Source organism: Hyperolius riggenbachi, chromosome 10, assembly GCF_040937935.1.
Source record: "Hyperolius riggenbachi isolate aHypRig1 chromosome 10, aHypRig1.pri, whole genome shotgun sequence".
Classification (NCBI taxonomy): domain Eukaryota; kingdom Metazoa; phylum Chordata; class Amphibia; order Anura; family Hyperoliidae; genus Hyperolius; species Hyperolius riggenbachi.
In genome coordinates this window covers 181411369-181435167 of record NC_090655.1, presented here as the reverse complement: position 1 = coordinate 181435167, position 23799 = coordinate 181411369, and the positions used below count along the sequence as shown (strand labels likewise).

Here is a 23799-nt window from a genome sequence, read left to right as displayed (position 1 = left end):
TGATTCCCCCCCCCCCCTCTTTTCTGCCCACCAACAGAGATTTCTGTTAGTGGGCAGTGATGCTCATCCGGATTCGGATATCCGGGTAACCCGGATATCCGACCGTTTTTACACTATCCGGATCCCTGGGCCCAAATCCGCATAGCTCTATGCGGATAGTTGGACGCATACCCGGATATCCAGATCCGAATACTGTAACTAAGGAGATGACGTCCTGGAGCCAATCAGAGGGCTCCCAGCATAAGCCCTTTCAACGAATCACAGAAGGGAACCCTGGCCAGCCCCACCTGACCTCATTGGGCCAATCAGAGGCCTCCCAGCCTAAGCCCTGGCACCCAATCACAGAAAGGAACACTGGCCAGCCCCTCTGTTTTAGAAATGGGAAGTTCGGATCTTTTCAATGATCCGGATGATTCAAATCGGATCATTGATAAAGATCCAGATCTTTGATCCGAATCTCGGATCATTTTACTACCGAAGCATTCGGGGGTGAAATGGCTAGCAGGACAGGTCTTTCCCTGCTGTGGACAGGAGAAGGGGAGGAGGGTGGACACACAGAGAAGGGGAGAAGATGGACAGACGGCAGGGAGTGGACAGAGAAGGGAGGATGGACGAGCAGAGAGCAGAAATGTTTGCTTGCACACAATACCCACATGCTGCAGTGCAATCATATGCTTTACATGTATTTCACCTATATGCTCATCTGTGTACTTTGAATGCAAACGTTGCACAGTGAAAGAAAGCATTCCCCAAAGCATTCCCAGAAGTAAAGTGCAGCTGTTTAGAACAGAGTCTGGGAGGATCATATTGCCCTGCAATCACAGTGCCTGCAAAGTTACTGAGCTGTGCTGAGCTGAGCCAAAAGCTTCCAATGCTTCCAAAAGCTTCCAATGTGTTCTCTGTGCACAACTACGGAACAGACAGCCTGTAATCAGCAGCACGTTATATCCAGTATGTGTGCTACACATATCTGGCAGTGGCACCGATGTCCCCTCTCTCTCATCTACCTGTCTCCCTGCAAAGCTGGCTCCCATCCAACAGAGCGATCCATCTCAGCTCTGCTTCCAGGACCCCGCTGCCAGCTGAGAGGGGGCGTGTCACTTCTGGCCCCGCCCCTTTTGTGATCCGAATCACTCATTTTGATGATTCGGATGATTCGACTCACAAAATAGATTCGGATCAAAGATCCGAATCGTTCATGATCCGGACAACACTACTCTGTATAATAAGGAGGGCTGCCATGATGAGACATATCGTCCCTAGCTTGCTGAATGCTCACAGAGAGACATGCTGCAGTGCTGCTGGGCTGGCCTAGTGCTTACACAGTGATAAATATAAAGCTGTTCAGTGATTAACCCCTTTACTATCACACTACACTATTTGTAATTCATTAATTAGCTTGATGTCATTGTCTGACAGTCAGAGTGGCAGGCAGCTGCTATGTGTCTGTGTGTGCGCTGTCTGTGCACAGACCAGGCCAGCTGGCGTGGCCTGCAGCCGCTCAAGATGGACGCGTTCTGAGCGAGCTCTGCTCTCCCGGGCTGCATCGGAGCTGATTTAGGCACTAGAACGCTACTTTCTGGGGCCGGTTCCCCACCTTCCCTCCCCCGGACATCTCCTGCCTCCAAATGGGGTGCAAAGGAAAGCGACAAGGTGAAAATCTGGGCGCTGAACGACCCTCTTCAGCGCGCACCCCGAAACTCAAAATGGCGCCGAGTGCCAGCAGACACGAGGACTCGGAACACGCAGAAAGTGAGTCTGATGCTGACAGCCGAAACTCAGGTACGAGGGGCGCCCAAACCCGCAGACAGAAATCTGGGGCTGCAGCGGAGAGGGCTAGCGAAGCTGACACCCGCGACCGAGACTTACTAGAGAAATTTAAAGCTTTTTTGCAAAAAGAACTGGCGGAGGCTTCCAGTAAACTTGCTACTCGCCTGTCTAAGGAAATCAAAGAGCTGGGGGCCAGAACCAACGAGCTAGAGAGGCGCATGGACAATGTGGACATAGTGATCGACGAACACGAGAAAGACCTAGGCGAGATGCAATCTGACCTCCGGGAGGCTCATCTTCGCATGGAGGACTATGAGAACCGCTCCCGTAGAGGTAATTTGCGCATCCGCGGCCTCCCTGAAAGTATCACTGATCTTACCTCCACGGCCACGGCCTTGTTTCAGGAACTCGACCATACTCTCCCAATAGAAAGGCTCGAGTTCGACAGGATTCATAGGGCCCTCGGGCCCCTGAGACCAGATGGTTCCCCAAGAGACATCGTCATCAAATTTACTTTTTATAAAACAAAAGAGTCACTCTTTCAAGCTGCTAGAGCTAAGGAGAAGCTGGAATTTCAGGGGCACCAATACCAAATCTTTGCGGACCTAGCTCCTGCCACCATAGAACGCCGCAGGAATATGAAACCTGCCATCAAAATCCTACAGGCGCATAACCTCAAGTATAAATGGGGTTTCCCGTTCAAATTGATCTTTACTCACGGCAATAATACACACACCGTGTGTACACCAGAAGATGCTTTGAAGAAACTTGAGAAACTTAAACTTTCTCTCCCCGCTCCGTCTCCTTCCCGGAGTCAGGGCTCAGAGAGGTCGCAACCACTCTGGGAGACGGTTAAACCCCGTCGTACTTACAACCACGGCAAGAATAGGCCTCCCCCAGCGACATCCTCAGACCCAGGCTGAATTTTTTTTTTCCTCTATGGGTCCCAGGCGTGGGGACCTGATCTTGTGTTGTTTTTCACCAAAGAGCCTCTGTTTTTCCACTTTTTCGGCTGGGCTCGTTTTTAATAGAAGCCCTGGCCTTGTTTTCTTCTAAGTCTCAAGTGTGCAATTTTTCATGTTTTTGATGGACGAATTTATTGGAAGTTTATACTCAATAGGTTACCGGACGCAGTGTTCATAGCGTTATAGTGACATTTGATGCATAATCTTGTATTTTCCAGGTTCAGATACTAGCCTCTCTATGAGAGTGGTGCCTTTCTGGCGGGGGGCCTTGGACCTTCCCCCAAGCAATATTCCTACGACTCTAACAGACCAGTGGTCTCCACTGGTCACAGAATGTTCTCGGGGTATTTGGTCTGAGGCTCCCACCCAGAGAGTCCATGCTTAGAATTTTTTTTATTTCCCTTCTCTAAAATGATATGCAACCACTTTCCTCTTTTATATACTGATGTATAGATGAATGGCTTCTTGTTGTATCGGGGGGGGGGGGGGGGACTGTGCACCAAGGTACTATATCTGTTAGGTTTTCTGACTAGATGCCTTTAGTAACATAGTGTTTTAATACTTTTTGGTCCATGCAGCCAGGGAGGGTCTCCTCCCCGGGTAGGCGCCATCATCTGGTTTCGCCTACTCTATGGCCTGGGCTTGGTGAATTTTTCCACCGAGTTGCACCAAGGTACTATATCTGTTAGGTTTTCTGACTAGATGCCTTTAGTAACATAGTGTTTTAATACTTTTTGGTCCATGCAGCCAGGGAGGGTCTCCTCCCCGGGTAGGCGCCATCATCTGGTTTCGCCTACTCTATGGCCTGGGCTTGGTGAATTTTTCCACCGAGTTAGATGGCCCAAACGTGATTCAGGTTAGCCTCTGTACTCTCTGGTTTGTAGAGGGTTTAAGGGCCCAACTACTTTTTCCTTTTCTTCCTCTTTTTCTTCTTCCCCCTTTCTTTTTCTTTCTTAGTTCCCTCTGTTTTTCTCAGGACCAAAGACGTGAGACGTCACTGCCGGCCTGGCTATACTTCAGGGAAGGCAGGCACCCAGTGCCATTATCACTTTATCGTTATAGAGTGCCCACAAAAGTCAATTATAGCTAGTCTACCTTTAAAAATAATTACACATAATGTCCAGGGCTTTAACTCCCCCCAAAGGGGCAAGGCCTTCCACTATTATAAAGCATGCCACGCTGATATAGTCTGCCTCCAGGAGACCAGATTTTCTATAACTAGTCACCCAGCTTACCTTAGCCGACACTTTCCCCTGGCATATCACTCCTGCGCCCCGGACAAGGTGAGAGGGGTCACGATTGCCTTTAGGCGCAACCTTCCTTTTAAATGTGATTTTTCTTTACTTAATCCCACAGGGAGATATGTCCTATTAAAAGGCACATTGTTTGATAGTAAGGTCACAATAGTAGCATATTATGCCCCTAATAGGTTCCAAGACCGCTTTTTATCACATCTACTCTAGGTAATTGACCACCATGCTGATGGGACTCTCATTATGTGTGGTGACACTAATGTGGTCTTAAAGAGACACTGAAGCGAAAAAAAAAAAAACTATGATATTATGATTTGTATGTGTACTACAGCTAAGGAATAAAACATTAAGATCAGATACATCAGTCTAATTGTTTCCAGTACAGGAAGAGTTAAGAAACTCCAGTTATCTCTATGCAAAAAAGCCATTATCTCTACGACTTTCAAAAGTCGTGGAGAGGGCTGTTTTCTGACTTTTATTATCTCAACTGTTAGTTAACTATTTACTTTTTCTCAGCTAGAGGAGAAGTCATTAGTTCACAGACTGCTCTGAAAGACTCATTTTGAATGCTGAGTGTTGTGTAATCTGCACATATTAGAGAATCATGCAATGTTAGAAAAAACACTATATACTTGAAAATAAAAATATGAGAATATTTTCTTTGCTGCTAAACTTCCAGTAATTATTCATAGAACACAACCAATTCATTATATCATATATTTTTTTTCGCTTCAGTGTCTCTTTAAACCCTGATTTAGATAGGACTGCAGGGCCCAACTCTGCAACAGCTTCCCAACACTTTTCCTCTTCCACTTCACATTCAGTCGGGCAGCTTTTCTCCAATCGGAATCTAATAGATGCTTGGAGCGAGCTGAATCCTAGCACAAAAGACTTTACCTTTTACTCGAACCCACATGGTAGCTTTTGCAGAATTGATCACTTTTTTATCCATTCCTCATTTATTATGAATGTTCAGTCAGCTAAAATCCTCACAGTCCCATGGTCAGACCACGATCCCGTACAAATACAACTTTCCTCATTAATCCCCAGAGGTCGCTCATTTAAATGGAGACTTAATGACTCTTTACTGTCCCGTCCAGAGTGCCTTTCTAAAATTCAAAGCTGCATCTCTGGCTACCTGGACCACAACGAAGGCTCAGTGAGCTCAGCAATCATTTTATGGGAAGCCTTGAAAGTTACAGTCAGGGGGGACATCATTAGTATTGCCACACACATTAAAAAGTTAAAAACCCAAGCTATTTCTGACTTGACGACTCAACTCGAAGAGGCTGAACGTAAATGGAAGTCAGCTCCATCCACACCATTAAAGCTAGCAAGAGACAACCTTCGCATGCAGTTAGATGCTTTGCTTAGCGAAAATGTTGAAAACAGCTCAGGTGGCAGAAAAACACATATTACCACTGGGCTAATAAACCACACACTCTTCTTGCTAATAAATTGAAGAACCGCAGCTATAAACCCCCAACCCTACGGGTTCATAGCCCTTCCCACCTACCCACAGCTGACCCCCATAAAATAGTTTCCTGTATTCCAAGATTTCCTTCAAAATCTATATAAAGCTGAGAGCTGTCCAGACCCCTCTAGCCTGGAAGCTTTTTTTGCTCCCATACAACTACCTGGCCTATCCCCAGACATAATCGAAAATGTATCCGCCCAAATCAGTACTGAAGAGGTCCTAGAAGCAATAAAATCCTAAAATCATCTAAAACCCCTGGCCCAGATGGTTTCTCACCCTTGTTCTATAAAAAATTTGCGTCCACGGTAGCTCCATTATTGAGGCAGACTTTCAATAAATACAGAGAAGGTGGTACCCCCTCTCCTTCCTCTCTCTTAGCGGATATTGCTATGTTGCCTAAATTAGATTCAGACCCAATTGATGTCATTAATTTCCATCCTATATCCCTTTTAAATGTCGACGTGAAATTACTCAGAAATTCAAATCAGAAGGAACCCCATTGGTCTGCTAAGGACCAATGGGGCTCCTTGGAGCCCAAATACAAAGATGCTTTAGAGAGCTCTGAGCTATATAGCTCAGAGCTCTGTCGGGTGTTCAGGACGCTAAGTCCCGCCGGCTCTCGCTGCCCTCCCCGCCTCTCCCACATGTCACCTATATACATGCTGGCACCCATGGGTGCCAGCATGTATATGGGTGACAGGTGTGGGCGGAGTGGACGGCGGGAGCCGGCAGGGACTTAGCATTAGTGTATGCGGCGGCCGGCGGGTGAGCGGCGAGTGACGTCGGGTGCGGTGGAGTTACAAAGTAACAAAGTTGTTACATTGTAACAACTTTGTTACATTGTAACTGATTAGTATATTTCCGAGGATATTGCGTGGGAACTGGCTTTTAAAGGGACAGGTAAGTATTAATGGTTAATTAAGAATATTAAAGGACTTTTTTCGTGGTTATGTTTTTTGTTCAATTAAAATACTTTTTCTAAGTGTTTGTGTGTTTATTTACTTTTAACTCTTAAAGGAAATGGGTAAGGGGTACAAGTACCCCTATACTCATTTCTCCTGGGAGGGGGGGTGGGCATCTGGGGGACCCCCTTTTAAAGGGGACTCCCAGATGCCACCATGAACCCCCCACCAGGAAATCGCGGCCTCCACCTCCACCGCCCATCGGAGGTGGAGAAGAGCCCCTTGTCCTTGGATTGGACAAGGGCTCAGAGGGGGAGGGGAAAGCTTGGCTGCCCCTCCCCTTCCGAGAACCCCCAATCCATGGACCATGCGGGCTGGTATAGTCAGGGTGCGGAGCCCCACGCGGCCGGTGCTCCGCATTCTGGCTATCCCAGTCTGCATGGGGGACAAGGGGTTAAAGAGGTCTGGGAGGGGGGACCCCACGTCGTTTTTTTTAATATTTCCCACACTCAGAACGAAGTAAGTAAAACTCTTCCCACTTGGGGGAATCTATGAAAATAAAACACTATTGTTACCTGTGCAAAAAAAACTGACATTTTGCGCATTTAAAAGACATTTTTGCCCTTGAAACTTAAAATTCGATTATCTCAAAAACTATAAGGTCTTTTTGAAAAAAAATGTTTTCCTCTTATTCCCACTGATCCCCTTAATATACCCTGTGAATTTGGTGTTCCTAAATTTTAAGCAGGCTTTGCTATTAACCGTTAAATTCGGCGGGTTTTTAAATGTATATATTTTTCCTTTGAAACTTTGACATCGATTTTCTCAAAAACTATAAGGTCTTTTTGAAAAAATTTTTTTCCTCTTATTCCTTCTGATCTCCTTAATATATTCTCCAAATTTGAGGCTCTTAGCACTTAAGGGGGCTTTGCTATTAACCCTTAAAGTCGGCGGCTTTTTTATATTATACGGGAGCGTAATATTACGCGATTACGGCAGACTGTGTAATTTCAATAGGAGTTTACTGTCTTACGCGTAATTTGTTACGCGTAATAACGTAACCTACAGTCTACGCGTAATTAATTACGCGTAATACCGTAACCTTACACGTAACGCTTACGGTGCATTTGTAGTGAATTACGATGCGTAATTACGCGAATGCGTAATTTCGGCCCAGCACTGGCCTCGGCTTTTCTTTCATTAATTGGATACAAGCTCTATATTCCCTACCTACAGCTAAAGTACAATATGCTGGCTATTCTTCAAACTCTTTCCACATAGAGAGGGGGACAAGGCAGGGATGTCCCCTCTCCCCCATCTTGTTCATTCTCGCCATAGAGCCATTGGCTCGGGTAATCAGAGATGCAGCTGAAGTAAAGGGTCTTGAATTAGCAGGCACTCAGCATAAGATTAATCTTTTTGCTGACGACATGTTGTTATTTGTCACCGAGCCCCAATCTTCTATCACACATTTAATGAGGATCCTTAAACAATTCTCACAGGTGTCTGGTCTGACCATTAATCCCTGTAAATCTATTCTTATGAATATCTCGATGGATAGTAAGTCGTGGTCCACCTTGATAAGAGACTCCACGTTCAAGATAGCTACAGCACATCTGGAGTACTTAGGGATTCATATGACTCCCTCTATCAAGCTAATTATTACCATCTCTCCAAGCAAATCACCTCCTTAATAACCCGTTGATCCTCCCTACAGTTATCTTGGCTGGGGAGAATACATTCTGTAAAAATGACTCTCCTGCCTAAAATCCTCTATCTATTCCGACTCTTTGCAGTTAGAGTCCCCCCACATTTTCTCAGGCTGTTACAAACCAAATTAGTGAATTTCATCTGGGGAGCTTCTAGGCCTAGGATTGCTAAATCTACCTTATTTACACATAAGAACCAAGGGGGTTTGGGTTTTCCAAACATAGTCAAGTATTACCAAGCTGCCCAAATTACACCCCTGGTTGGGCTCTACAAAGGCCCAAGAATGCCACTTTGGTCCCTTTTTGAAATCGTAGCTGCAGCCCCACAATCAGTTCAATGTCCCATATGGATCCCTCCTAGGTTTAGACCTCCCCTTTTGGGTAAAATATTTAAGCACCTACTCTCTGTGTGGGATTCCTTTAAGTACTCGAAGGGGTTTTTGTCTCCTACCCTCCCTTTACTACCCATAGTAGAAAATCCGCTTTTTACCCCAGCCTATGAAAGCCCGGCTGCTTTCCACTGGTGGACTTCTAAAAAGCTACTTTTGGTTCGAGATTTGGTTAAAAACTCTAAGATTATTTCCTGGTCTGCCCTCCAAGAATCATATCAGATTCCGATTTCTTAATATTTTAGATATCTCCAGTTGAAGCATTGGATTAATTCCCTCCTAGTAAACCATCAAGACCAGGATACTAACCTTTCCTGTTTTGAAAGAGCATGTATACAGAACCCAGGAGGCCGAAGTTTATTCAGCATCTTCTACTCCGCTCTAAACAGCCCACCGGACAGTTTTGTCCATTCATATGTAAAGAAATGGGAGCAGGATCTACGAAGCTCTAGACCCGTGGAGGATTGGAGCATGTCCTGGGACACAATACATCATATTTCCATCAACATTAATCTTATTGAATCCTCCTTAAAGGTATTAATGAGATGGTACTGGGTGCCGGCTAGACTGGCTCATCTAGGGGGCTCTGGCGGTTGTTTTCAAGGCTGTTATGTTAAAGGTGATCTGCTTCATACCTTCTGGAGATGCCCCATGATAACCCGCTTTTGGACCAAGGTCTATAAATTGATACAAGCGGTCTTTCATGTCTCTTTGCAGAAAGACCCATGGTCAGCTTTACTCCATTTCCGTATAGATTCCTTGTCCAAACATCAAAGGGCTCTGGGGCACTTTATCTTTGTAGCCACAAAACAAACAATTGCCAGAGCCTGGAAACAACAACTAGTCCCTTTTGAGGAAGTTAAAAATAGATTAACCAACTTTATGATACAGGAAAAGCTAGCAGGTATCCTCCTTGACAGGGTTCCCAGGGTTGACAAGATATGGCAACCATGGAAAGATTACCTGGTCATCACGGGGAGAGGCTAGGGCCCTTTGGGAGAAGGCGGCTCACTAACTCCAGGAATGGGCGGCATCCACTCTCTCGTCTAGGTCCACCTTACCTTTTCTTCCTTGTCTTCCCTCTTTTCCTCTCTCTCTCTTTTTCTTCTCTCCCTTTTCCCCTTCTCAGTGATGGGGACTGGCGACGGGTTCTAGGGTCGGGAGCTTAACTGGGGGGGGGGGGGGGGGGGTTATGGGGGTGGGCGGGGGGTGGAAGGGTTAAAAGTGGCAATGCCAAGGGATTGCCAGGTTCACACCCTGTGGGAGGCCCGACCAAGCTGGGTCATGTCTCCCACCTAGTTATTTTATGGTCACGCCTCAGCGTTTCTGTATGTTGTTGAAACTGTCCTTCATGACAACATTAGCCTTTGTGTAAATGTCATGCTTTTTATGCCCTTATTGTCATGTGGTCCAGTTCAGGGTGAACGTCGATCCCTTGCTGGTGTTGTACAATTTATTATGAAAACCTTCAATAAAAACTTTGAAATAGACCAGGCCAGCTGCTGCCTGCTGGCCAGCTATTAGTCTTAGGTGATAGGTATAGGTTAGGGATTAGGATTACTGTGTTATCGTGAGTTAGTACTGCAGGCAGTGTTAGTACTCAGGGCCGGAGCTACCATAGGAAAAAATAGGCAATTGCCCCAGGGACCTGTAGGGGCCCCCAAGTTGTCCCTCCCTATCTTAACTGTTGCTCCCCAGGGACTCTGCAGAGTCAGTTAAGTTGGGAGGTGATTGGGGGAGGGTCAGCAGCCAGCTCAGGGGCCCAGGAGGGAAATTTAGCTGCAACAAAGGGCCTCTAATGACGCTTTTTGGTCAGGGGGTGTCTGTTGGGGGGCCCCCAGGCTAATTTTGCCCTAGGGCCCAATTGTTACTTGAACCGGCCCTGTTAGTACTAGTAGTTGTTAAAGTACTAGTAGTACTGTGGTAGCTTTCTACGGAAGTGCTGTGCTGTGAGCAGTGCCAGTGTGCACTAGTGTCTTCTCCTCTGCTGTCTGACTGTCACTCGGCACGTGTCACTTGCCACATGTCACATAGCACTTGCCACGTGCCACTTGCCATGTGGCACTTGGCACGTGTCACATGGCACTTGCCAAGTACCACGTGACTCGTGGCAACTGACACGTGACATGTGCCAAGTGACACGTGCCACGTCCGGCATGCTCCTGGCACACGTTACATCTGCTGCTGCTGCATTGCCCTGCTCCTGCTGCCTGTGCAGCTCCCACTGCCAGGCCAGGGTGGCACAGGCCACTGATACCACCTATATTTAACCCAAAACACAATTGCTGCGTAATTTTTTGAAGGTTTCTGGGCTGAAAACTGCCATGTCCCAGTTGTGCGGTTGGACTTTGGACACAATGTGGGCTGCACGACCGCTGTCTGGAACCTAGTCCTCATGTTAATTGACAGCCTTTTTTTTGGGGGGGGGGGCGGTGGTATTTTAAGTCTCCACATCATCAATTAGTGTTCCCCTTTAAAAAATAATGATGCTACATGCCTTATATACCCTAAAAAACGTTTTTAAAGCAATTTAAAGGGCACTTCCGGTTTTCTATCCGGATATCCGAATCCGGCCGGATAATGCGTTCGGATATCCGCATGAACGCGAATCCCTATGCGTTCGAATGCGGATAGCGGATCCGGATATATGGGTATCCGGATCAATTCGGATTTTAAAAAGGGGTATCCGAGCACCCCTGTTAATGGGCTCTGATTGGTGCTGTGGTTTATTTTTAAATGAATATTTTCTTATTTTTGAAATAAATATGACTATTTATTTAATAATTTCTTTTACCTAACCTCCCTCCCTCCCTCCCCTAGCCAGCCTATGACAGGGATCGGCTGTCATAGACTTCAGCCTATGATAGCGGATTGCTCTCCTGCCTCCCAGGGGGACAGCCGTGTGACACGGCTGTTCCCAGTACAGCGCTGCTGTAGATCGCAGCGCTGTACAGAGTAAAAACATTACGGCTTTGCTGTCTAAAAGTCTCCTAGCGGTGATCGCAAAGCTCTGTCATTCGGCGCACGCGATCCCCGGATAAACCCCGCCCCTGGACTTGACACCAATTGCCGTTAGACGATCCTGGGGCTGCTGCTGCACTCACGCCCATTGGCATGAGGCGGTCATTAGATAGTTAAGGGTCTGTCGGGGCAGTTGGCCGTCAGTCTTGAGCAGCTGACAACGAGCCCTCCCCCTTGTCAAATTTGTCGTGGTCAACTTCTCCGACGGGCTCATCTTTTCATTCGGGCAGCTAGGTGGGGTATTTTAATGGTGTTTTCAATTTATGGTCATCTGGATCGTGGTGATTGAATGACTTTCTTAAGTAATATTGGTTGACATTTTTAATACAATTTCTACTTAGCTGTGCAAGTAGCTGGCCACGGCCTTTAAAAGCCAGCTTGGAGTTCAGTGCCTTAGGAATAGTGATTGTTTATTAAGGGCGGAGAGTGCTGCCTACAGTCCTATGGCCACATCGCAGGAACGGATCTAGACCAAGTTGCGCCTGGGGCGAGGTCAGGTTTTGGCGCCTAAACTGCCATTCCCCATCCAAATTTTGCCGCCTTTTTAAGAATTCAACAAACTGCGCCTGGGGCAAGATACCCGCATGCCCCCCTAGATCCGTCCCTGCCACATCATCATAAAGGATGTAAGTGAGTGGGTATAACATAACACACACACACACACCTACACCTACCTACCCCTCGGTTTGTTACTTGCAGCATGGAACAATAAAAGCTGAGGAAGGGCTCCGCCCGAAGCATGTCGTGTACCTTGTTGTGCTCTGTCTGCTGTTAATACAGTGTTTAAGAAGCCTTCTGAGTGCATTCTCCACTTGTTCTATGGAACAATAAAAGAGTGGCTCATGATCCTGTCAGTTGATTTCACATAAGTCCCCTGTTGCTGCCTCTCCTGTAATTGGCTACAATTGGAATTAAATAGTAGAATATCTGTAATTTTAATGATATTCTACTAGAGGCAATTGTCTGCGCCCTTTTTCAGGTGCCTTTTTTGTATGTGCAGAGGACAGATGGTACAGCATTTCAACTTGTGGAGCGTTTGTTAACTGAGGAATACCTGTATACAGTGCACAATGCTCCTCTCCTGCTGCCCATAATGCAGCAGTGCATGCTTTTCCTCTTTCCCTCCCCATAGTGCAGCAGTGAATGCTTTTACTCTTCCCCTCCCCATAGTGCAGCAGTGAATGCTTTTACTCTTCCCCTCCCCATAGTGCAGCAGTGAATGCTTTTCCTCTTCCCCTCCCCATAGTGCAGCGATGCATGCTTTTTCTCTTCCCCTCCCAATAGTGCAGCAGTGAATGCTTTTTCTCTTCCCCTCCCAATAGTGCAGCAGTGAATGCTTTTACTCTTCCCCTCCCCATAGTGCAGCAGTGAATGCTTTTCCTCTTCCCCTCCCCATAGTGCAGCAGTGAATGCTTTTTCTCTTCCCCTCCCCATAGTGCAGCAGTGAATGCTTTTACTCTTCCCATGGCCGGATTTCTGGCAAGGCCACAGGCCTGCAGACAAGTGGGCATTATTTGCAGGGCATTATTTGCAAGTGTCCAAACAAATGAAAGGGGTCAGGATAACTGCACTATTAGTACCAGCTGGCATCTGCCTGTGCTGTGCTACAGGCAGCTGCAGTCCGTTAATCAAACGTTTGTGAACAGTGTGTGACTAGCAAAAAGCCAGACCTTGTCCAATGAAATTGCAGCAGCTGCAGGCAGTTACAGAAGGCCGGGTCTCACGCACTTGGTGTGGGGGATGAAAGGACCAGGGGCAGCACCAGCAAATAGTACAGAATACAGAAGGCAGACTCTCTAAGTACCCATTTCTTAATTATTGATTGGCCAGCGTTGTTACCGTGGAGACAGCAGTGGGTTCAGGACTCACTTTTACGTGTTGCTGACCCCTCCCAATGTCCAGTTGTGAGTCACTTTTGACTGTGTGTGTGTGGTGGACGGCTCCCACCACGCCTCTCACCTGTAGATCGCTTGATTGACCAGTTCCCCTGTGTGACGTGATTGATTCACTTTACGTTGCCATGGAGACCTCGGCACTAGCCGCAATAGTGGACACCAGCGGCCCAAACTTTTTTAGGTGTGTGTGTGTGTGGAGAGAGGTGGTAGGATACGGCTTCGGTTGGGGCGGCTGGTAATAGTCGGCCTTGGGCGGTAAGAAGTACAAATCCGGCCCTGACTCTTCCCCTCCCCATAGTGCAGCAGTGAACGCTTTTCCTCTTCCCCTCCCCATAGTGCAGCAGTGAATGCTTTTCCTCTTCCCCTCCCCATAGTGCAGCGATGAATGCTTTTCCTCTTCCCCTCACCATAGTGCAGCGATGCATGCTTTTCCTCTTCCCCTCCCCATAGTGCATCAGTGCATGCTTTTTCTCTTCCCATCCCCATAGTGCAGTAGCGCATGCTTTTCCTCTTCCCCTCCCCATAGAGCAGTGATGCATGCTTTTCGTCTTCCCCTCCCCATAGTGCAGCGGTGCATGCTTTTCCTCTTCCCATCCCCATAGAGCAGTAGCGCATGTTTTTTCTCTTCCCCTCCCCATAGTGCAGCGGTGCATGCTTTTCATCTTCCCACTCCATAGAACAGTACTTCCTGCTCATCATAGCCCAACTCTGTACTAGGATCACTGCACAGACAAGAGTGGATTCTCTGATCACACCTGATAGGCCTGAAGTCATTACAACATTTTCCAGTTTAGGGCCCTTCTTATACATCAAATGCGTCAAGTAGTGTTAAATAGCATTGAAACTTATGCACTAAAGCAATGCAACTTTTTCTGTTTGCAGTCCACACCTACTGCATTGCAACAAAATGGTGCATTGCGAAAATTTTTAATCTAACTCTATATAGTTTGATTTAAATTGTTTTATCACTAATGATTAATTGGGGTGTGGGTTCAGTATGGCAGGATATTCACTAGGATTATGGGGTCAACAGAAAGGGTTAATGTCACTTCAGGCTGGAAGTTAGGGTTGCCAGGTGTCCGGTTTTAGACCGGACAGTCCGGTTTTTGGCCGCTGTGTCCTGTCCAAAAAGGCATGTTAAACCGGACAATTAAGATGTCCGGTTTTATGCCTTTTGCCGCTTGCCGCCAGTAACTCCGAAACATCCGTTCATCAGCCGTTTCGGAGTCACAGAGATCATTCTGCCCGATTAGCAATTGGGATTCGGGAAGCACTACTGTGGATATGGCACCGCCCGTTTGTCATCACATCACAATACTGAGATCCGCCTCCAACATGGCGGCCTGTACGGCTCCGAAGTTGCGACATGGTGATGTACGACATGCCGCGCTAACTTGTGTGCGCATGCGCAGTGTCTGTAGTGAGGCTGTCTCCTGATGGTGGGAGCGGGGTTTTCCTGCAGTTTGTAATTCGGCAAAACTGTGCAGGACTCGTCACCAGCAGTATGGCGTTCAACTTCGGATCTGCTACAGGGGCCAGCACTAACAGGTAGGAAGATAGTGAGAGATGGGGACACAAAGCTCGGGGGGTGTTGTATAGAAGCAGCACGCTGTCACACATCATGCTTGTCAAACCTTATGTTACTGCTGTCTCTCAACACGATTACAGCAATTGAAATACAGTTTTATTATGAAGTCAGTGTAGCCCGTTTTGGGTAACAGGCCCGCCACCCGTCCGCCAGCGCTGCGCGACCGCTGATTCGCTGCCTGGCTGTCAGTCAAAGGCACAGCCAGCCAGCTTACGCGGCGTAAGTTACGCCAGCTTACGTACCGCCCCCGAGCCTGCGCTTCCCGACGTTGCTACGTGTAATGCTTGTGCATTTACTGGTGAAAAGCGGTCTCTTATTATGTGCATTTACTGGTGAAAAGTGGTCTCTTATGTGCATGTACTGGTGAGGACAGTTAGTGACATGGCTATGTACTCTGTAATGTGCTGCAGAAGATGTCAGTGCGATATAAATACTGTAAAAAACATTTTTTAAAAAGCCCACTGCTTAGCCCCACTCTACATAAAAGTGCACTTCTGACTCCGCCCCTAACTCCACCCCCTGTCCGGTTTTCTCCATCAGCCGACCTGGCAACCCTACTGGAGGTGGTAAATTACAATGTATTTCTATGAAGGATTACAGAAAAAACCGGGGAACTATTAATAATGTTCACCACAAGATGGGGTAGTGACATAACATATGGGATCAGGGTGGTGTTCTGAAGGATTACGGAAAAGGCTAGGAAAGCATTAATAACGTTCACCACAAGGTGAGGTAGTGACATAACAACATATGGGACTGGGTTGGCGCTGTGAAATTCAGAAAGGGTTGATGCAATTATAACGAATGTATGTATTAGTTTTTAGTTGAAAATTAATTTTAAATAAGGGTATTGTGGGATATGATTGTAACTTATATATTTATAATTTATAAATTGCTTGGATATGTTCTTGTAAAAAGCTATGGCAGTGGTGAGTCAAAGGGCGGAGCCAAACCACGTGGGGAGGGACATCATTATGAACTCAGGGATTAAAATGGCGCCGGCGTACTGGAAACGCTAGCCCCTGATGAGTCTGGTATAATGACGAAATGCATAGGGCGGAGCCAGTACGCCTGACGCAATCACGCTCGGAGGTGCGGTAGTAACATGGAAGTATTGCCCGGCCAGCGGGAGGGGGGGGGGGGGGGGATCACCAACGCAGGAGACACGGATACGCTGGAGAAGGGCCCTAGGAAGCACTACTGTGATATGCTTTACAATCCACTGGAGCTTGTAAGTTGCGGGTGTGGCGCGAGAAACGCTGTTGTGGACATTTATGTGTCACAGTAGCTTTGCGCAATGACATTTTTAATGTGTTTTATAGAAGATTAAAACGTTTTTAACAAGACATCTGTGGTGTGTCACTGAAGTCCCCTGGTGAATACACAGTTAGCGTGAGATCCACCTGAGAAGTGAGGTGGTTAAAATCCGGTGAGCCACTCTGTTGTTGGGTGACGGGAACACGAGTGCTAACACCTGTATCACACTGCACGGAGGTTGTGGGTTATCTTTGCCTGGCAGAATAACGCGATGTGCAGTTTGTCTGTTTTTTAGGTGGACAATATACAGACGGAGGAGTGAGAGCGCAGTGGACTTTTGAATCAATTTTACTCTGGATGGGACTTATCACAGCGAACTCACGTAGTTTTTTATAGGAAGTAACTTTTGAGTATTGTTGACTGTGTATGTGAGGTGACACAGCCTGTTTGTTTAGGTTTTAAAGTATACCAGAGACTAGTAAAAACAAAAAATGAATACATACCTGGGGCTTCCTCCAGCCCGCTCTGGCCTGATCACTCCCACGCCACCGTCCTCAGCCTTGGTAACAGGTCCTGTCATTGCAGCCAGTCGGTGCATGCAGTGTGCTCCTCAGTCTCACTCATGTAGCTGGGAGTGTTATGCGCCGGTGTAGTAGTACTGCATAGGCGCAGAATGCGCTCAGCCACGGGAGCGAGACCAAGGAGCACATGTGCTGACTAGCCGCAATGACAGGACCTGTTACCAAAGATCCAGAAGGCTGAGGACGGTGGCGTGGGAGTGATCAGGCCGGAGGGGGCAGGAGGATGCCCTAGGTATGTATACATTTTTTGTTTTTACTTGTCTCTGGGTCCCTAAAGGTAGCCATACATCTAGCGATTCTGATTCAATTTACAAAGTGATCGACTTTATAGGAATCGACTTTAGTATGGTTGATTGAAAGTCGCTTGACTAGTACCCCACACACTACAAACGATATCCTATGCGATTCACCTTCACATTCGATTTCACCGAGGTTGTGTCTCTATGCTCTGAATGAAAAAATCGATTCAGTCGATTGATTGATGTGTACAGTAGCCGATTCCTGTGCGATTGATTGATATCTTGCATCCTGCTTGATTGACTAAGCTGGTTGATTCAACGTGAAATCAGCCACTTTTCATCGATTGGGAATTCTGGAACACTCGATTCTATAAAATTATCAAATCAAATATTTGACCATACAGCCAAATCGCTAGATGTGTGGCCTTTAGCTTTACCTTTAGTCTGAAGTTGAGTTTTGCAAGAGATATCCCAAAGTAGTTAAAATCAGGACTAAATACACAGATTTGGGGATGTCAGAGATAACATCATGATCACTGTGTGCAATGGTGTCTCAGTCACAGTGGGCTTGATTCACAAAAAAGTGCCGCGCGCTAACGTCCGCGTTATCGCGCGCAAACATTAGGGCGCGGGCGCAAAACTTTGTGCGTGCAAAGATGCGCACACAGCACCTCGCGTGCTAACTGCTTAGCACGGGCATGCTAACAGTTAGCACTTTTTTGTGAATCGAGCCCAGTGTGTGAGAACATGAAACACTGCGTCCTGCAGGATCTGGAGCCTTTACCAAACTCCTTTATAACCTACAGATAAAGAAAATGCTTCTAATGCTAGGTACACATGATACAATTTTCTGGCAGATTTACCTGCCAGATCGACTATTTCCAACAGGTCTGATCTGATATCCGATCGGTTTTTCATTCACTTCTATGAAAATTTGATCGGAAATCAGATCAGACCTGCTGGAAATAGTTGATCTGGAAGGTAAATCTGCCAGAAAATTGTATTGTGTGTACCTACCATTAAGAATACCTGTCTTGGCCGAAATGTGGGGACTATCAGTGTTCAGAAGATAAATGCGGGGCATTTAAATGTAATGCTTTCCGAATTGCTGAGGGTCAGGGCCGGCCTGCTCATGAGGCGGGGTGAAACATTTGCCTCAGGCGGCAAACATCTAAGGGCGGCACCCGCCCGGGGGGGCCGGCTGCCGAGCCGGAGGGGTAGCGGGCAGGTCGGGGGTATTGGGCCTAGCGGTGGGAAGGGGGGTCGGACCCCCCCTCCCTCGCCTGGGTCCCCCGATCTGCGCTCCCCTCCAGCCTGTAATTAGGAAGCTGCTGCCAGATCGTAAGAGGCACGGGCGGGGAGGACTCACCTTTTCCGCGTTCCAGCAAACGCTCCACTGACGTCACTTCCTGCATCGCCGCCCACTGTATTGTAAGTGGACGGCGATGCAGGAAGTGACGTCAGTGGAGCGCACGATGGATCGCGGATAAGGTGAGTCCTCCACGCCTGTGCCTCTTACGATCTGGCAGCAGCTTCCTAATTACAGGCTAGAGGGGAGCGCAGATCGGGGGACCCAGGCGAGGGAGGGGGGGTCCGATTCCCTCCCCACCGCTAGGCCCAATACCCCCGACCTGCCCGCTACCCTTCCGGCTCGGCGGCCGCCCCCCCCCCCCCCCCCCCCCGCACTCACGGACAGGGGGGGGGGGCGGCGGCAGCAGCAGCTCTCTCCTAAATTTGCCTCAGGCGGCAAAAAGTCTAGGGCCGGCCCTGCTGAGGGTAGGAACACACTAGGCAGAAACACTAGCGTTAATACGTGTAGTCAATGGGACACATGAAAAACCGCATAAGTTCACGTTCTGCAATGTGTGTTTTAGAAAACACTGAACTTGCTGCATATTTTTCCAAAATACATTTAAAACGCACCTAATGTATGTCAATGGTCAGTGCAGTTTCTAGGCTAAAATGCACCCAGGGCGAGTGTGTAAAAATTGTGCCCCCCCCAAGCAAGGTATGGTTGCCCGCAGTATAGGTTAGCCAGGTCTAGTTGCACTTAGTATAGGTCCACCCAGTATAGGTAGCCAAGAATAGGTACCCCAGTATAGGTAGCCAGGCATAGGTGAGCCAGTATAGTTGCCCCCGCTATAGGTTAGCCAGGTAGGTGCCTCCAGTATAGGTAGCCAGTATAGTTGCCCCCAGTATAGGTTAGATAGGCAGGCGCCCCCGGTATAAGTTAGTTAGGTAGGTGCCCCAGTACAGGTTAGCTAGGTGGGTGCCTCTAATATAGGTAGCCAGAATAGTTGCCCCCAGCATAGGTTAGATAGGTAGGTGCCCCCCAGTATAGGTTAGGTGGGTAGCTGCCCCCCAGTATAGGTTAGATTAGGTAGATGCCCCCCAGTATAGGTTAGATTAGGTAGCTGCCCCCCAGTATAGGTTAGATTAGGTAGCTGCCCCCCAGTATAGGTTAGATTAGGTAGCTGCCTCCCAGCGTAGGTTAGATTAAGTAGGTGCCCCCCAGTGTAGGTTAGATTAAGTAGGTGCCCCCCAGTGTAGGTTAGATTAGGTAGGTTACCCCCAGTGTAGGTTAGATTAGGTAGGTTACCCCAAGTGTAGGTTAGATTAGGTAGGTGCCCCCCAGTATAGGTTAGATTAGGTAGCTGCCCCCTAGCATAGGTTAGATTAGGTAGCTGCCCCCCAGCATAGGTTAGATTAGGTAGCTGCCCCCCAGCATAGGTTAGATTAGGTAGCTGCCCCCCAGCATAGGTTAGATTAAGTAGGTGCCCCCCAGTGTAGGTTAGATGAGGTAGGTGCCCCCCAGTGTAGGTTAGATTAGGTAGGTGCCCCCCAGTATAGGTTAGATTAGGTAGGTGCCCCCCAGTGTAGGTTAGATAGGTAGGTGCCCCCCCAGCGTAGGTTAGATTAGGTAGGTGCCCCCCAGTGTAGGTTAGATAGGTAGGTGCCCCCCAGCGTAGGTTAGATTAGGTAGCTGCCCCCCAGTATAGGTTAGATTAGGTTGGTGCCCCCCAGGGTAGGTTAGATAGGTAGGTGCCCCCCAGTATAGGTTAGATAGGTAGGTGCCCCCCAGCATAGGTTAGATTAGGTAGGTGCCCCCCAGCGTAGGTTAGATTAGGTAGCTGCCCCCCAGTATAGGTTAGATTAGGTAGCTGCCCCCCAGTATAGGTTAGATTAGGTTGGTGCCCCCCAGGGTAGGTTAGATTAGGTAGGTGCCCCCAGGGTAGGTTAGATAGGTAGCTGTCCCCCATAATGGAGGGGGGAGCCGGAGGGAGGGCAGCCCGACCTCTCCCTCCCTCTCCTGGGCTGCCCTCCGTGCTCCCCCCTCAGATGCAGAGCGCAGCAGCAGCCAGGGAGGAAGCGCTGTAAACAACATACCTCCCTGCGTTCCAAGCGCTGCTCTCTCGCCGCCGGTCTCTTCCTCTCTGCCTATACGATGATGCACACGCTGGTTCCTGTTAGCCGGAACCAGCGTGTGTATCATCGTATAGGCGGCAGAGAGGAAGAGACCGGCGGCGAGAGAGCAGCGCTTGGAACGCAGGGAGGTATGTTGTTTACAGCGCTTCCTTCCTGGCTGCTGCTGCGCTCTGCATCTGAGGGGGGAGCACGGAGGGCAGCCCAGGAGAGGGAGGGAGAGGTCGGGCTGCCCTCCCAGCAGCTCCGGCTCCCCCCTTCATTTCAGCGCCCACCTCCCAACAGCGCCCCGGGCGGCGGCACGGGCCGCACGGCCCTAGAAACGGGCCTGTCAATGGTGACGCAGAGGTGTAGGGAGACCCATGATAACAAACTACGAGGGACCCTTGTTAAGGGTATCTATAGACTTGGCATCTCGGCACGCAGGGGAGACTTTGATGATATTCTGTATTGTAAAGAGGCAATGTGGATTTATAAGCTTAACACAGTAACTCCCTGCGGTTTGAATGCTGAACTTGATTTGTCTCCGTTCCTGAGATGCCAGGTCTATGGTACATGAATAGATGTTAGTACTTTACCTTTTCATGCACACTGATAATAATTTTTGATCGGTGGCTCTGATCTGTGTTGTGAGATTTGGAACATTCAATTGTGTTAGCACCTAGTTTATATTTACTGTTGTTGATAGTAATGGCTGCTATTTTTAATATCTGTTAGCGAACTTGATATGCTGTGTGCTTGATACAAGTTGCCATTTGACTTCATATGCTGTGAATGATGTAGGTGTTACCCCTTCTCTCTAACACTGACTGTCCCATGGGATGAGGCATTCAGGTGCTAAATTGGCCTGCTGCCGTTTATGGACTCTGTTGCTTTAATGTTCGGATTTCCGAGAGGGTGTAATGAGTCACTGTGGGCTGGTGAGGTTGCTGAGAGCCGCCCCCAGTGACAACTTAAATACAGGGCTTCAACGCTGTCAAACAAGCCACACCCTGAAGAAACGTCTGCCCTTGACGTGAAACGCGTAGGGGGGCGTGGCCTACGTGCTGTCATGGCGGCTGACTAACTGCAAACACACATGGAATGCCGTGCTTGGCGTTTTTTGAATCGCCGACTGAACTGGCTGGAATCCGCTTGTACACATCCTGGATCCATATGGGTTTGCCTTGAGGTCCACAAATAACGGAGCTATCTGGACATTGCTACTCGGGGACATCTTGTTTTGGAAGCGGAGTGGGTGAGAGCCTTCCAGTTTCATTCCTGCATATGCTACATATCGTTGTATATTGTCTGCTGCAGCTGGCTTCCCCCGCTCCTCAGATGTGCCCCATGTGCTGCTTGGCTATTGCTGTACGCTGTCTCTGTGACAATACACTTTGAACTGCGAGCTTAGCAATAAGTGTGCTGCTGCAATCTGTTCATAGCCCGGTACGTGGACATGTGTCTTACCTGTGCTCTCAGGAATTAGTGTTTCCTTCCATTTGCTCACGCAGATCATAATTCATGAATCCGTGGGAAATATCAAGGACTTTATGAGAACACTTCTTGGAGGTCATATCCCCTTTAGTAAAACTGGCCGGCTTAGGTAGCATGTGTGTGAGTTGTGTGAGAACAGGATGGTCTGAGTGTATACAGTGGCCACTGTACTCTGAATAGCAGCCATTATTCTAGTGACAGCCTTGATAGGCTGAGGCTTTTTAATTAATTTTTACTGTAATTTTGTACTTTTTGCATGCTAAGAAACTACCTTATCTCATTGAATTTTTCCTATTAATAAAGCAATTGATTATCTACAGTGCTTTAAACCACTTATTTCCTTTTTACAATTATGCTTCAGTACGGTTGCACTGTCCCTTGAACTAAGGGCCTCAGCTTGGTCAATTCTTAACTAGAATTGAGAATTGGAGGAATTAGAGGTTTATTCTTAACTTTTTTCCTATGTAATTAGGAAGCTGCTGCCAGATCGTAAGAGGCACGGGCGGGGAGGACTCACCTTTTCCGCGTTCCAGCGAGCGCTCCACTGACGTCACTTCCTGCATCGCCGCCCACTGTATTGTAAGTGGACGGCGATGCAGGAAGTGACGTCAGTGGAGCGCACGATGGAACGCGGATAAGGTGAGTCCTCCACGCCCGTGCCTCTTACGATCTGGCAGCAGCTTCCTAATTACAGGCTAGAGGGGAGCACAGATCGGGGGACCCAGGCGAGGGAGGGGGGGTCCGACCCCCTCCCCACTGCTAGGCCCAATACCCCCGACCTGCCCGCTACCCTTCCGGCTCGGCGGCCGGCCCCCCCCCCGCACTCACGGACAGGGGGGGGGGGGGGGCGGCGGCAGCAGCAGCTCTCTCCTAAATTTGCCTCAGGCGGCAAAAAGTCTAGGGCCAGCCCTGCTGAGGGTAGGAACACACTAGGCAGAAACACTAGCGTTAATACGTGTAGTCAATGGGACAAATGAAAAACCGCATATGTTCACGTTCTGCAATGTGTGTTTTAGAAAACACTGAACTTGCTGCATATTTTTCCAAAATACATTTAAAACGCACCTAATGTATGTCAATGGTGACGCAGAGGTGTAGCGTTTTGTATGCATTCAAAAAAAAAAAAAGTTTGATGTATTTCTGCTTCCTGTTGACTTCCTAGTGAATTGCATAAAATGCATATAAAAACACATACAAAACGCATTTGTGATTTATATGTGCAAAATGCAAACACATTAAAAACGCAAGAAAAACGCTTGTGCGAAATGGAAACGCACATAAAATGAACAAATGCATATGCAGCAGAACGCAACACGCAATGCCTAGTGTGTTCCCAGCCTCAACTGGAACTAGTCTGCTGATGAGGTAGCTTGATGTTTCCCATTATGTGTACGGTACTTGCTCCAGGGGAATTGGGATCCTTTCACACTTTGCAAGTTGCACAAAAGTGTGATGTGATCATACAGTACAATGAAAGTACGCTTCACTGCAAATGTGCACATGACTCTGACGGACCCGACCACACCTATTGTGTACATACTGTAGAAATATGATCTGATGAAGGCGTGGAACGCCGAAACGCGTCATGACGCAATAGGCGCAAGACAGCTGCCATTAGCTTCTCCGCGTTCTCTGACCCGCCATCGCTAGAATCCCATTGGTTCCCCCGCTACTGTCCATAGTGGGGAGGTGTGCAGGACGGAGTAAACATCCAGAGGACGTGGTGATATGCATCTCTAGTGTGATAAGTGCACTTGTTTATTCTTACACTGTACGTGTTATTTTACTCGCCTCAAAGGAAGCATATTAATAGTTAATGCACCAGAGAGCGCTCCTTTTTTCTTCCCCCTACTG

The 23799-nt window shown here is 47.9% G+C and overlaps 1 protein-coding gene across 2 annotated transcripts in view; it reads right to left on the bottom strand.

Annotated features, from left to right (window-relative positions):
- Window positions 1-23799, bottom strand: part of LOC137536052 (ghrelin-like) — a 64379-nt gene that overhangs the window by 2143 nt on the left and 38437 nt on the right. For both annotated transcript variants that reach the window (XM_068258027.1, XM_068258026.1), the window contains exon 6: window positions 12165-12303. In XM_068258027.1, the coding sequence (XP_068114128.1) occupies window positions 12176-12303 (128 nt within the window). In that variant the 3' untranslated portion in view covers window positions 12165-12175. The remainder of the gene's footprint in view (window positions 1-12164; window positions 12304-23799) is intronic.